Raw genomic sequence first — 15,539 nt, forward strand, 5'->3', positions numbered from 1 at the left:
TATCTCCCCAGCTCTCCCCCAGTCCATGACTACTGCACACAATTCATCAACTCGTAGATATCTAATCCCCTCTGGCTCCGCTCACTTCCTGAAGTCTAAGAAAGAACTTTACTCTAGTGGCAAGAATTCCCATGAATACTTGATGACTTCTATAGAAAGGAAGAGTGTTTCATCTCACTTTGAAAGTGACATTCGCGAGAGAACTGGGGTAACTTTTGATTCGCAGCCCCACATTTGTGAAGGATACTCAAGAGGAGGGACAATAACAAAATGCAACATCTTTTTAATGAGTCACTAATTAAGGTAAACAGCAGTACAGTGGGAGCAGCTTTTGCGCAGGAGACAGTTTCAGGCAATCAGGGACACGATCTGTCTTCTGTCTCGGTGCAGAAGACAGTGACAGTGAACCTCCACAAAGCTATGTGTGAAGAGGTCCCCTCTAAGTTTGTTGCCTTAATCAGTGGAGGTCAACATTTCAATGTCTCCTGACCCAGAAACATTGCAGATCCAGTCAACAATGCCTTTGGACTGTGTGCACCACTGGATGAGCAAGTGTTGATCTGTGCAATTACAGTGACACATACTCAGTGACCCATCACAGCAGTCATCTGAGCTTAAGAAGGGACCACCCAAATCTCCATAGAGGCTCTGAGACCTGTATGTAGTTCAGATCACAGTTCTCTGTGATGGCCTCTTGACCTTTACTTTGTGGTCAGAGCCTGGAGGTTAGAGAGGTGGTCATGTGTCTCTCTTGGCCAGACAGAGCTCAGGCTCATGCTCGTTCAGGCCGTCTCTGTTCTCTACAGTTCATTACAAAGGGAAGCTGTTCCCACAAGGCTGTGCTACTGCAGCCTGATGTTTGACTTTACAGTTGTGATTGTTGACAATGTCCCTTTTACAGCAGCTCCAGGGTCTACTCTCGCACACAAGTGCAGCAACAGAATTTATATATTTGGCACAATCAAAAAAAAATCTATAAGCGCAGAATTCAATGTTGTCCATTTACTTATATGTCAGAAATCAAAGACATGTGTTTTGGTGGTGGATTAATATTTAAAAACAAATTAAATGTTAAGTCAATAGATATTTAAATTTCTTCAGTTTGGAGAAATAAATTGGTAAAATGCACATTTCCCACATTCAAGGAGTAGTAGCCTTCGTCTCCATGATGTACAAAGCGATCCCAGTAAAGTCTGTATGCTGGGGCCAGGCCGATGCGTTCTCTGAAACAGGGATGGGTATCTTCAAGGTGCATTATCTCATCAAAGCATGGGTTACTGGACGGAGGGCAGCCGAGTGAAACGTTCACTAACTGAAATGTCGGCCCAGTCTGGCTGAACGGTAGTCCACTCTGAGCTGGACGAAGGCGTGCAGGAGGTTCCGGTCCAGGTTGGTGAGCTGCTCACCTGAACAGACCTGCTTGAGGTTGTCAGGGGCAACCACCAGGAGGTTACAGAGGGCGTGGAGTGTGTCGAAGAGCTGCAGCACCAGAGGGACCTGAAGGAGAGAGTCACAGGAACATACCTGTCAAGCTACTACAGATGCACATTGCAAGGCTGTGGTGACAACAGCTTCAAATGACAGATTTCTTCTTTCATTTCTTTCTACACAGGAACTGTGTTGTATTTATCTACTATAAATATCTCTGCAGCCTCAGCGCTTGAAAACCTGCCTTTGCCATCCAATAAACAGCCCGACTTTGGGTTCTGACAGGATTAGTTTGATGGATCAGCAGAAAATTTAAATGAACTATTAACTTATAATTATTATTATCATCAAATAACAGTGTCAAATATTTGTTTTTCCAGTGTCCCATAGGTGACACTTTTTTTTTTCTTTTTTTGCAGCTTTTCCATATCATATAATTACAAAATAATTCCCTACTGGTCTTGTAACAGCTGTTGTTACAAAATAATTGGCCAGTAACACTTTCAGCTTTGGGCATTTGCAGTGCGGTTTGTCCTTGTCCTGCTATTTTCCCATATTTTAAAGACTAAACAGTTCAGTGAAGGTCAGTTATGAAATCAATCCTTATTATTCCTGATTAGCAAAGACTGAGCAGTTTATTCAATATCAAACACACTATAGTCTTTGCAGGAGGAGCTACAGTATGTTATGCCCTGTGTCCAGTGTATCCTGGACCTATGCCCCCCCCCCCGCTCACCCTGAAGTCCTTGGCGCATCGTCGGTATTCAGCCACGTCGCAGATGGCCAGCATGCCTCCCATGGAGCTGTAGCTGTACTGCTGTAAGTGCTCATGGATGAGTCGGTGGAAACGCACGCCCAGCTCCGTCAGCACTGTGTCCACATTTTTGCCATCCATGGACTTCCGCACGTGCTCCACCTGCCGACTGACGTAGGCGCATACCTTGGAGCAGGCCTGCCGGGCGGGAATAGACACAGGGGAAACATGTAGGAGCTGCTAACCGAACTCTACTTTTAGAACGACATGTGCAGTGTGTAATTTGCATTTCCGAAGTGCTGATTTGTTTTTATTTTGCATGTGAACTTGAAGGTGCGGGCCTCGTGTGTCTTACTGTAGTGTATTGGATCATGACGTTGTTCTCATCCTCAGGCCTGAAGTCAGTCTTCTTCTGCTCTGTTGCCAAAATGTGCTTCATTTGCCCCACCATGCAGTTTATTGTTCTGTGTGTAGAGGGGAAATACATACGTGTTAAAGACCACTCACTTATTTCACTAAGTGTTTAATGTGAAAGATAAAACACATCTCACGTGACAGCAGTTGGTCACATCATGTTATAAACATACTGACCTGTCGATTCCTGTGTCCAGTTTCACTTCCATCTGTTCAATCACCTCTTTCTTCTTGTGCAGGCACTCTGCCAACTTTGGAGATGAGCTGTGAAAAGATTATACAAAGGTAAAATCAGAGGACTCCCTTTTAACTCAAACTGACACATCTATGAGGCACAGAAGGTCGGTAATATCTTAATGCTCAACATATATGATTTTAACCTTTTCCTGACCTTATTAGTGGCATTAGCTGGTCATTAAACTGCTTGTCAAATAAGTGGAAGATAGAGTTTGCTTGTTGAACCACATCCAGGAAGTAGAGGTTAGCGTTCTTGGCATCTGATGAGGGAATTGCTGTAGATGAAAGGGAGAGAGAATAGATCCAGACAATAAACCAGAGGGAAGGTGAAAAGAGGAATCAATGATTCACAAAGACAAGAGCTAAAAACCTGCTGCTGCCTTCCCTCTGGGTCAACGTTACAGAAATACAATGCATGAAACAGAGATACTTGCTCACAGTAACGCTCTGTCTCAGCATCAGACAGTGAGGAGAAGGTAATCACACCATGGCGACATCTGTAATGGATTCCCTTAATGCAGTATGTGCCTTATGAATCGACCACTGGATGATACCGAATGTGTGTTTAGTTCCACTGTAGCTGCCTGAAAATGATAAGCTGTCTCTATATTACACAGCCACAACAGAATGCAAAGAAACGTCAGACACACAACCTGCCTCACACTGAGGTAACTCGGATGTGTACCTTTATGTATGTTTTGTACAATCGTTAACCACCGCAAAATCTAATTGGTCACAGCATTGAATGGTGTCCATAGCAACAAGCGTCATGTATTCCCCCTGACAAAGTGAAAGGCTATATAGACAGTGGTAGGTACATGTAGCTAACTGCAATAAACGATGCGGAAGCAGGTGTTCTCCTTCAGGTGTGGAATCAGTGATTTGGACGTGGCCTGATGGGAAACAGGCTTGAAGGTTTCCACTCATGTGCTGCGTTGCCAAGTTCACGTTACACTATTTCATCTTCGGGTCTTCCTGAAGCTATTGTTAGTTTCACTTGTCACATGATTGGGGGAGTCGGGGCCAAAGCTGGTTCAGCAGCAACAACAAGCACACACACATATACACACACACACACGCTGCAGCAATATGTAGACAGCATGTCGACATTATGGTTGAAATGAGCTTGGTTGGATTTACCTGAAAGGCCAATCTCCAGGGCGTAGTCAATGTGTTCCACGCACAGATGGTCGACCAGCAGCAGGAAAATGGAGAAGGCATTCTTGGGCAGGTCAGAGGGATCTGAAAGCTGTGTCACCCCAAATAGAAAAAGGTTATGGCGCATAACTGCTTTTCTCACAAAGACTTAATTAGCGCACGTCTCTATTCCAAGCTGAACACACAGCAGAGCAGGCCTCACCCTGTGGCACCTCTCGAAGGCATGGCGCGTCTCCTGCAGCAGGTTAACAACCAGCTCCGGGGACAGAAAGGTCTCCCCATGGGTGTCAATGCTCGGGCCCAAGGGAAGGTTGGTGCGCTGTCTGATTCGCTCCTTCAGCTCTTGAATGCTGTAGAAGGGTGTAGATTGAGATTATTTTTGTGCATTACATTTTTATCAACGTGTAAAGGGAGTATCTGAAACCAAAATGGGAACCAGTGTCTGACCTGCCAGTGCCAATCAGGCGTTTCTGGTGGTTCTTGGAGTCATAGTATCGCTGCAAGATCATGGCACCTCGACTGCGAAGGTACTCTCTCTCCATGTCAATGTAACTTTCCAGGTAGGTGGAGAAAATGCTTTTTATCAGCTTTGCCAGAAAGGTGTGCTTGTCTGAGCCCAGGTTGAACTCTGTCAGCTTTGTGGCCAACGCTGTTGTCCTGGATAATGTGGAAAGAAAAGTGTGTAAAAATAAAAAGCCTAAAAGGTAACTGTGTAGATGGAAAATGAGCGAGCAAGTTTATTACCTGGTGTAAAGGTCATAGAGGTTCTTGAGGTACTGTTCCACGTCAGAGTGCCGAGTCCCATCCAGTTTTTCCTTGACGTGGGCCTGCAGACATAAAGCCAGTCAAATATAACATGACAGATGAGGCGCTGCTAAATAACACTCGGTAAACACAGAATCAGCAGAAATACCTGTAGTTTATTCTCAAAGATGTTCTGGATGAGTTTGGCCATGACAGTCTCTGGGCTGCTGAAGACCTCGCCCACCTGCTTGTTGACCCTCTGGCAGAGGACTGCAGTGTCCTCAAACACATCATTCCTCATGTAGGCCCCCTTTGGAGACAAAAAAAAATGGTTAATCAAGAAACTGTTTTTTAACCAGCCCCCAAAAACTGGAAATGATGTACAAGAAGAATTTTTTCCACTCACTTCCTGACACTGCTTGATGTAGACGTCCACACAATGTGCATAACCCTTGTGGAGAAAGACAGAGGAGTTACTTTAAACTGAAAAGCAGTGAGTGCAGAGCAACATAAATCAAGTATCTGTTTCAATTACAGCTCTAAAGACATGAATTGACTGTATCACATTAAAGATACAAAAATCCAATGTAGACAACAAATATGAATCTTCCAAGTCACCTTGAAGTGTAATAGAACTGCCGCAACCTCCCGCATACGTCCTATCTCACCCCTGCGCTGGGCAGCAGTGAACTCCTGGATCAACTGCCGCTCCAGGTCATGATACTTACCTGGATAGAAAGGGAACAAATAAATAAATGAACACAAAAACCCACAAAGAAATCCCAAAAATAATATTCATCATTTGTTTCTGACTTGTAGCAGTGGAGATTTTTTTTTAAAACTTACTAGCGATTTTTGCCTTGACATCTGCAAATCTGTCAGAGAAAAAAATCAAGAAAATCAAGGAGACAATCAGAAAACACACTATTATTATTATTATTATAAAAGTTGAAGTGCATTTTATTTCTAGAAACATATTGATCCTGAATTTAAATGCTTAAACACTTCATGCCATGGGCTGCACCGTGAGGAATAGTCGACAGCACTAATACACCACCTTCCCCTTGTTAGACAGTGCTCTTGTCTAAAGCTGCCTCCAGGATGCCTGACTCACCTGTCGAATGGCAGCTCCTGGGCAATGAGATGCAGCTTCTGAATGATATCAGCAGCCTCCTTAATCTGAAGGAGAGAGGAAGAGTGTGAGTGTGTGTGTGTGTGTGTGAGAGAGAGAGAGAGATGTCAGGTGAGGAGAAAAAGGGAAGAGAGCACGACAGAACCATGAGAGGTGGACATCCAGACAGAAAGCGGGCAGGCCGCCGGCAGTGTCTCCACTTGGGGGATCATCATCTTAGAGCAGCCCTCCTCCACCTCCCTGTGTTGAACAGGGAGCTGATAACAGACAGGCTGCGCTCACCTGGGCATCGGCAGCAGCAACAGCAGCAGTCCTGACTTAGCAGCACATCCAACTCTTTATTGGCATGCCTTTTCTGAATGGGCTGTAATCCCACAGGAGTCTAAATCGCCTTCAATAATCTGTCCGGCCAGGGATATCTGTCTAAAAAAAGGGGACCCTGTCGAGAACCCCCCCTCCCCCCGCCCCTCCTGACATACACGCTGGCTGAAAAAGCCCCAGACCTACGAAAGGCCCGCCGTCCGCAACTCCTCTGTTCCCGCAGATGCCTGCCTCAGCTAACATCATTACTCTGCTCCCGTGAGGAGGATCCAGCCTTTCTGCTCGGCGAAGGTTTTCTAAGTATCTGTCCCCCAGCTAAGATTAGCTAAATCCCATGTAAGTAATGTAGCCGTCTCCCTGCAGTCAGGGTTTAGCAGCACTTGTCTCCACGCTGGCGGCCCAGCCCTCCCTTTCAGAAGGATTAGCAAAGCCACCCCCCTTCAGCTATTCACTTGCAGCTTTCCTCTTTCCCCCTCGTCTGGAGGTATGCTCAGGAAAAGGAATCTGGCCAGATATTTCTGCATGCCTCTCCAGAAAACTAGCTCCATCTCCAGCTCTCGTCTGTGGGATTGACCTCGAGACTCACTGCTCTGCATCCACTAATGACGTTCCTGCTAACAGGAATTAATCTAAAGCATCCCAATCTCTCGTTGTCACTTACAAAACTGCAAAATCCAACTTTTCAGGGGTCAATTGTCTAACATCAACATGGCCTCTGTGTGGGCAGGAACTATGTCAAAGTGTGCACCTCCTCCCCAGCATCCATGTTATCGCCGCCCTTGTACATGTAGCATCATGCCACAAGCTCTTTGCTGCTGTAATGCGACACAAAGCTGAGGACCAACTAAATTCTCGCTCCCAGACAACCTACTGTAAATGCAATTAGGGTTGACATGAGCATGTTGACATCCATGTGAGTCAATCAGCCAGCTATTGTCAGACAGCGAATGACAGTTTATTAATCCAAATTAGCTGAGGGATCCAACTAAAGGGATAAACTTGACAAATTAATATGGATGGTTTACCTCCTAATCCTGTTCATTCTCACCTCCAGCGGTATCACAGCAGGGCTCCTCGTCGGTGGTCACACACGCACACCTCCGCTGAAGTGAATGGAAGGAACGTGTACGGCGCACTCACCTTGTCTGGGTTGTTGAAGACGTCACTGCGTAGGTCTCCATCCAAGAACTCGTTGAAGTAGGTCATCAGACGCTGAGCCTCCACAGCCCTCTGCCGGGGCGTGTTCACTCCCTCCAGCTGGTCGCCGAGGTGGCAAACCTTGGTCGCCACATAGCTGATGTGCTCATCCAGCTCCTGGAAATGCTGAAAGGCCACCTGGATCGATACAGAACAACGAAAATGTGAAGTAAAGATTAAGAAATCCGGCGATTTTAAGAAATACAGGAAAAGGTGTCGATGAAATTGGTTGAATTTGACCACACAACACACCTGGTTGCTTCTCTGCAAGTCTTGAACTTTGTGGGCAAATTCCTTGGCCTCGCGATGACACTGATGCTCGAGCTTTTCCACGCGACGCTGAATTCTCTCATCCAGCTGCTTCAGTTCCTCTATGTGGCTCTCAAACTCCTCCAACAGCCTAACACAGATGAGAGAAGAAGGTATGCAGATCCAGTAAATCCTTAACAAACACAAAAAAACACACAAATATTGCTCTTCCTGTTGAGGAGTAATAACAGACCACAAGGTTAAATCTGTCCCACTGACCTCACAGTTATAGTTAATAGATACAGAATAGCACCGGATGCTTAATTCCTGGGTGCCCAGACTTAAGAAGCTCTGGGAACTAGCAGCTTCGTCAGCTGCATTTTAAGTGTCATCAGGACTGCAGAGCAAATGTTCTAAGTCAGCACCACATTTCACAGAGTAGGAAACATCCCAAAATGATGAGTGTATAATCTCTTGACTAATTCCCTCAGCACTGGCTACAGCTTAAAGACATCTCCCATCCCTTCCCAATAGACACTCATTCCCTGGCTGGTGACTCACAGTATGGTGGCCTCCACAGATATGTTGTCTCTGACTCCTCGCTAAGAGCTTCCGAGGAGGTGGTGGCAACAGTTTTGTGAAGGAAGTAGATAAGGCAGGATGGATCTACGGTACAGTTAAACTGTTGTGGCATTTTTGCTTACGAGATGCAACTTGGTCCCCAAGAGTAAACACAACAACAAGCAGTGAAAATATACTATGAAAAAAAAATTAGACACTGACATTCCCAGTTTCTCTCCACCCCACCCAACCATCAAAAACCTTAAAGGAGCCTTGAGGAGACCAAGATGAGCTTCAAAAGGACTCACTACTGAGTATTTAGTAAGATGATACTGGTAACTTTAAATTAAGGCATCATAATTTATATTAGTATTAGATTTTCAATTGAAGATATGGCTGATTGGTTTCTGAAACCAAATTTAAAAAGGGACATCAGAAGTAACATCCAAGTACACGAGTAGTATTCAACTCCAGTGAAAAATTGGAAAAGCTGAGGTCTGCATTACATTGTGGATCAGGCCAGAGGGACAGTATAGTGTCACCAATATTTTGGCATTATTATAGAGATGATAGGAAAGCTCTGTTGTGTAGTTTATTTAAAGTGTAAAATCACCATGGTGCAACATGGTCTCGGTACACTTTACAAAATTAATTACAATAGAAATAGCAAGTCACTTTACACAAAGTAGTATTAGTAGATTATGACACTATAAACTCATGAATACAACATCCTTTTGAGAACTGACTGGTCATTACCCTATTTGTATTCAGATTAATTTACATGCAAGGACATTTAGTCAAATGGCTGTGAGAGCATTATGTACACAGCTAAACTATTTGTCTGTTGTTGATTTTTATGGTGCGAAAAACAACAATCAGCCAAAAAACAGTGTGTTGTCTTTACACCAGCAGAGAGCATACATGGCCAGGTGTCACATTGACAGTGATACTATCACCAAAGTCAAAGTAAAGACCCGGAGGATGTCTGACATTCATGGGCATGAGATGCTGCAAATACATCATCTACTACGAAGAAGCTCCTTACTGCACCTTTTGGGGTCAAATGCCTCCGCTCCTCCTTTGGAGCCTCCTCCAGGAGTCCTCCATGCCAACCTCTCAATGTACTCATCTGCGTCAAAGGGCTCCTGAGGGGGGAGAGGAAGTCATGTGTGTACTGGTTTCAATACATATGATCAGCAAAATACTGTGTGTTATTATTAAAACAACGGGGGGCAGCTGGTAAAACGTTAACGACACAATGCAAACCAACAGCCAATAACATTGTCATTTCCTCGACCTCTTAAACTCTTAGAAATAAACAGCAGTCGTCCTACTTTCCTCCCAGTTTCTTACGTAGCGAAGCCAATATGTTCGCAGCAGTTTAAGTCATTATTATTAATCCTTTATTACAAACCGAGAGGATAAATAGAGACGGGGGCACCGATAGCGGCAGTTAGCAGCCTAGCCGAGCTGACAGCTAACAACACAGCTCCGGTCATTTTTTACCTCGAACAGCTGAGCGGTCGTCGCCATGTTCAAGCTTCAAGCCGGCGGCGGAGGGAAACACAATTCAGGAGAAGGAGCTCAGAGTCGGCAACACCGCCGACCTCTGCATCGACTTGGCGATTTGGGACAGTTTTGCCCTTTGTTGACAGCTAGCTGGTTAGCGGTGCAGCTTCCTGTATGGGAGAGCAGGGTGGGGAAGGGATAGCTGCTGCTGCTGCCGCTGCTGCTGCTGCTGTCGGCCACTGCGCATGCGCACAGGTCGGCTGATCGGAGGACGGTGTCACATGAGACAAAAACAGGAAGTGAGTCGCAGCGTTTAGTGAAATTCACACGGTAAACAGTGTTTGAATTCAGCAGACGTGTGATAAAATGTTATTATTTTGATGTGTTGTGAATCAGAGTTTGCTAAAGTTTGAGGACGTCAAGCAGCAAGCAGGACAAATGAGCGTGCGTGCTTTGTGGATTATATCTCACGAGAAGGGAGAAAATGTGTCGATACGCTTTTCAAGGTTTGATCATTCATTGCCTATAGTATGTAGTATAGTAGCTACAAAATATTAGAGCAACGGTCTGGTATCATAAAACCTCTGCTGTCACACTGCTTGTCGGCTGTTTTGTGTCTTAAAGTGTGTGTGTGTGTGTGTGTGTGTGTGTGTGTGTGTGTGTGTGTGTGTGTGTGTGTGTGTGTGTGTGTGTGTCTGTGTGTGTGTCTGTGTGTGTGTGTGTGTGTGTGTGTGTGTGTGTGTGTGTGTGTGTGTGTGTGTGTGTGTGTGTGTGTTGTGTCTGCCCCTGACAGGAGGTTCTCCACAGTGGAGCACCGTGCGCAGCGCCTGGCCGGTTCCTCCTATGTAGCAGTCCCAGAGGAGAGCACTGTGCTGCAGCTCCTGCTCACTGAGCTGGGCCTGTCAGATTCAGACAAGCCCTATGTGGCTCTCAGAGATGATTGCCTCCATCACCAGAGGTCTCCAGCCCTGGAGCTGCGTGTGGACGGTCCTGGGAAGGGAACACTTTGGCCAGTGTTGGCCGTCTCACAAGGGCCTCTTATTCTGGCCTGCTTGTCTTTAGTGGACGCCCCTCCTGAGCCTCGGCCGCCCCTGGCCAACCTGCTGTCGGTCTCGCAGGGCCTGGCGTTCCTGGAGGGGCTGCAGACTTTTCTCCTTGGCTTAGGGGGTAAACCTGACAGTGAGGGGCTGGCCTCTCGCCTGGCGATGTTGCCCTCTGTACTGCTGCAGGTTTGTCCACTTGGCACACCCCTGGATGTACCGGTGCTGGGGGCACCTGCTGCTGCACCCACAATGCCCACGCCTGCTGGGAGCCAGAAACAGCCAGCCTGGAAGACGGGGCTCCACCGCGGTCGGGCTGTTGTGAATGTAGCACTGACAGAAACGGTACGCTCCATGCAGTATGGTAGCCGAAGCAGACAGGACCTCTGGGATGTTTACGGCACGGTGACATGCAAAGTAAGTGCCTAGTGGAAGGGAAAGCAATTAATATTATCAATATTTAACTTTTTCTTGATGCTGTGCATTTTCTTCCTCCCATCTTTAAAGTGTGAGGTGGAGGGAGTGCTCCCAAATGTGACAGTGACCCTCACACTGCCACCAAATGGTTCTCCGCTGCAGGACATCCTGGTCCATCCCTGCGTCACCTCGCTGGACTCTAGTATCCTGACTGCCAGCAGCGTAGAAAACTTTGATGGTTCAGCTTTTTCTGGGCCATATAAGTTCCCCTTCTCTCCTCCTCTGGAGCCTTTCAGACTATGCAGCTACACATCACAGGTTGAGGACCTATAAATCCTGCTTACGTGGTTTTAAGTTTACACATTAGTGATGACTTATCTTAAGAGACTTTTCAAATGTATTCAATAGGTTCCTGTTCCCCCTATTCTTGGGTCCTATCAGCTGAAGGAAGAAGAGAACCAGTTACGTGTGTCTGTAACCCTGAAACTTCATGAAAGTGTGAAGAATAGCTTTGAGTACTGTGAAGCACACTTGCCCTTCTTTAACAGGTAAGAGCACAAGAAGACATATTTATTTTGATCTGAGAACTAATATATATCTGTTTCCTGATAGAGCAGAGAGGTTTGGTGCTTCATGATCCATGTCATCTTTGAGTTTGGATGTGAACTTGCTGGGAATAAGAAATAACAACCTCTTACTTGTAAATGTTTTATCATTAGCTGAGGAAAAAAAGCCAAAATCATCTGCACTGGTCTCATTACAATTCACTAAAGAGTTTCCCTTAGATGAAAAAATTATTTCTCCAACACCTAAGAAATAACCCAGTAACAAGATCCTCCGACAACCATGTAATAAAATACTCTCACACATTTCACAGAAACAACCCTTTTACCATTTATTATATCAGCAGACGATTCTACTTCTCTGATTCTCACACTAAATACACTTACATTTGTCCCTGTGGGTTGTCCTCACAGCAGACACTCTCTTTTATTGGTCTGATCAAAATTTAAAAAAAAAAAAGAAGTTCCTCTGTGCCATATCTGCTTTCATTTTGTTGCTCTGTGTCATTTTGAAAACAAAGAAAAATGAATGTATGTATGTTTTTGGAGCTAAAAGTTACCGCAATTTATGTCCAGCATGGTTTGTGATAAATGTCATAAAGTTTGCATGTGGGTTGTGTGTGTCCTCTGTAGGGATCAGATGGGTGTTGTGGATGTGAAAGTGAGTTCAGGACAACTGGAAGCTTCAAAGGAGAAGAACCTGCTGGTCTGGACCCTGGGTATGCACTGTTCTGTACAATAAAAGTACAGCCGTATATCTGAAAAAGAAACTAAAGTGTAGATTTCCCTCACTATTATTCAGGACAAAAGTTCCCTAAATCTCGTGAGGTCACGATGGAGGGCAGGATCACCTTCTCCGGGCCAACACCAGGACCTACTGACCCGCTGTGCACAGAACTTACAGCTTACATTAAAGTAAGCAAAAATAATGACTTAAAGAAACATGATCAGATCTGTTCATTTCCAGTTACAGGATGTTGCAGCAATTTTTCAATGGCAAAATCTCTAAAAGATCCATTATCATGTGGTCACAAAGTGACTAACACATCTGCTGTTTTCTTCACAGTTATATTTCAAGGTGCCCGACATGACGCTGTCTGGATGCTGTGTGGACCAACATTCAGTGCAGGTTTATTCCTCTGCCAAACCACGGATAGTAACATGTGAGTTTACCGTCTTGATGTATTTGAATAATATTTTCCTGGTTTCACATTGTCTGAAAGTGACAAAAATGCTCTTTCTGCCTTATTTCCAGCGCGAGAACTTTACTCCAAAGAGTATTATATATGGAATTCAACAGGTACGGCTCCGGTGTCCTCTGGGCAGATGATGCTGTAGCGTGGATCCGTAAAGAGTCGCTCAGTGGAAAGGTGCACAGGTCACTTACAAAGTGATGGGACTGAGGACCATGTCAAGTACATTCAATGACCTAGATTGGATATGTTACTACAAATAAACTAATTTGTTACTATTTCACTGGAGTGTTCAGAACTGAAAGAAATTGAAAAATCAGATATGTGTTATCTATTTACATTGAAGGATAAAATAATTTTGACTAAAGTTTTGATTTCGTTGATGGATAGCTAATTTGAAAAAAAAAAAACTCCCCCTGTAGTCCAACTTCTTTTATCCCCCCAACCTCCCCTCCCTCACATTTATCCCATTGCAGACACAAGGGCCACCCTTCGCTCCGACAGTCCCACTTCAGTGACTCTCCATCAGCCGGATAATTAGCAGCTGGGACCTTGTCATCAGCTGTTGTGGGCCTGGAGGAGCCGGGCGGCTGGGCTGTGAAAGGCCAGGCTGCTCTGGCCAGTGTTTTGGCTACAAAAGGCTCCTCTTTTAGAGCTGGCAGGAGTCCTTACCCCGACCAATCACTCACCCCCACCTCTTTTGACCCCATCCCCGCCCTGTCAACTAGTGGTTAGTTCAAACACACAGCCTCTCCAACCAGACTCTGATTGAGCACTGACCCTCTGGACCTCTGAGACTTTGAAAGCAGCTGGTCCCATTCAGCGAACAGGACCTGCCTAATTGGTGAAAAAGTCACAAGGACGGTAATGGCTGGGTCGCCTCTTGAAGCTGCAGAGGTGCTTTAACTCAATTAATGTAAAACTTGAAGTATTTGATCTTTATTGCTATGACACAATTGTCAGGGTCAACCTCTCTTTGTCTTTACCTGATTATAGAGAGGTTATTTGAGGATATGTGTTTAGTTTCAGACACTTTTTCACAGTTTACCATTGGTGTACCTAAACTATGATGGGGTATTGACCAACTATGTTACACTTCTGCTACATAAGCTTTACCTCAGTGTATTAAACTGAATGAATAACCAGCTGACGAAGGGTTAAATCAGTGAAGATTGTGCCCCACTATTCCACAGCAGCCAGACTCCTCTGAGTGCCCTCATTGTCTGCTGTTGGCCTCTTGTGCCCCTTGCTGGTCCAAATGCTACATTCTCACGTGGATTTCCACTCAGAAGGCTGACCATGACCAATCCTCTGTCAATTGGAACCAATTGCTCACACGGCATCCTTCACCTTCTTTTTATGTAGCGGTACAGAGTGGCAGACACCAAGACCTCGCGGCTCTCCCCCTCCACGATGATTTGGCTTTAAGGCCCAGTGTGTGTGGCTAGCGAACTGGAAAAGGAGAAGTTTTTTTTTGTGAAGACTTGGGCCACTCTAAATCTCTTCAGTATCCCAATATGTGGTCAGTCTGGCTCCTCCAGTCTGCAGTCAGTGGCCTCTCACTGGCAGCCATTGCTTTGTTTGATTGAATGGCTTGCTAAGTAGATGGACTCGTTTTAATGTGTCTCTCTGCTCCAGTGCCTTCATACCTTGTGCCTTTAATTCTGCTGTGCTTCTCAGATTCATTCATTTATTCCATCATTGCTCTAGTATACATGCATACACGGACAACATTAACATAAAAATCACACAGGCCAAAATACATGTGTGAAAGTAAAACAGCAGTGGTGATCTTCATAAACCATTTTAATGCATCATTAGGTCACAATTCTCAAAATGAGCTTCGATACCAAAAGATTTTCCATAACAAAACATTTACTACAAGGTTATGAACACCACAAGTGTAGTCTACTGGACTGTAGTAGGAGCTCACTTCCTCTGTGTCTCTCAGCCCAATAATGACACCCAGTGGTAGCGCACAGTATTGCTCATGTTGGACTGTTCAGATCTCTTTAATACAGTTCAATGCACATTTCCTCTATTGAAATAGTTCCACTCCACCACTGCCGGATAATCTTATCTGATTTCATTCATGTCCAGGCCTCTGCTGTGTGATGTGATCCTTGTGGTGTTCATCTAAGGCGCCGTGCCTGAGGACCGGGCTTTTGTCGGCCACTGTGGCCTCAGGTGTTTGGTACGAGTCCAGTTCCTCTCAGCCTCTCTGCATCCTCCACGAGCCAGCCTCGGGGAGAACACTTGAAGAACGATAGTGCAATTAGCAGCTTCCTGTTCCTTCTCAGACTAATTATTCTTCAAGAGCTACAGATCTTTTCAAATAATGGGATATCTTTGGATGCTAGAGGATTCTTTTGTGATCATTTAGGCACAAAATGTCCAATAATAGAGTAGAAGCCTCAAAGCTCACTGATTTCAATCCATCTTCAACTCTTTGAACTAAATATAAAGTTTATTTTTTATATATTTGCTGTTAGTATTGTAGGAGAGCTAACATTTGATGTGCACCAAGTTTTCCCACTTAAGTGCATGTCTCTCACCCATAGAGGGCACCAGAAACTTAGTCAAGCAGGGAATATGTCTGAAACATCATGAGTATGCAGTTTG

At 45.1% G+C, this 15,539-nt stretch overlaps 2 protein-coding genes across 2 annotated transcripts; one reads left to right on the forward strand and one right to left on the reverse strand.

The window, feature by feature from the left end:
- Positions 1–278: 278 nt before the first annotated feature.
- exoc5 (exocyst complex component 5) lies at positions 279–9,936 on the reverse strand. The gene is made up of 18 exons (XM_083998231.1): positions 9,702–9,936; positions 9,246–9,340; positions 7,638–7,785; positions 7,329–7,523; positions 5,850–5,914; positions 5,582–5,610; positions 5,354–5,463; positions 5,142–5,186; positions 4,905–5,045; positions 4,736–4,818; positions 4,439–4,648; positions 4,194–4,341; positions 3,974–4,082; positions 2,988–3,108; positions 2,774–2,860; positions 2,538–2,646; positions 2,165–2,380; positions 279–1,497 (listed from the first exon to the last, which is right to left on the reverse strand). Exons 1-18 carry the CDS (start codon positions 9,726–9,728, stop codon positions 1,309–1,311), a joined length of 2,127 nt encoding a protein of 708 aa, XP_083854357.1. The 5' UTR covers positions 9,729–9,936; the 3' UTR covers positions 279–1,308.
- A 75-nt stretch (positions 9,937–10,011) lies between these two features.
- Positions 10,012–13,970, forward strand: ap5m1 (adaptor related protein complex 5 subunit mu 1). Its single transcript, XM_083997929.1, has 8 exons — positions 10,012–10,210; positions 10,498–11,161; positions 11,252–11,479; positions 11,570–11,709; positions 12,358–12,443; positions 12,527–12,639; positions 12,791–12,887; positions 12,980–13,970. Exons 1-8 carry the CDS (start codon positions 10,143–10,145, stop codon positions 13,060–13,062), a joined length of 1,479 nt encoding a protein of 492 aa, XP_083854055.1. The 5' UTR covers positions 10,012–10,142; the 3' UTR covers positions 13,063–13,970.
- The last annotated feature ends 1,569 nt before the right edge of the window (positions 13,971–15,539 follow it).

This window comes from Trachurus trachurus (assembly GCF_905171665.1).
Source record: "Trachurus trachurus genome assembly, chromosome: 22".
Taxonomy (NCBI): domain Eukaryota; kingdom Metazoa; phylum Chordata; class Actinopteri; order Carangiformes; family Carangidae; genus Trachurus; species Trachurus trachurus.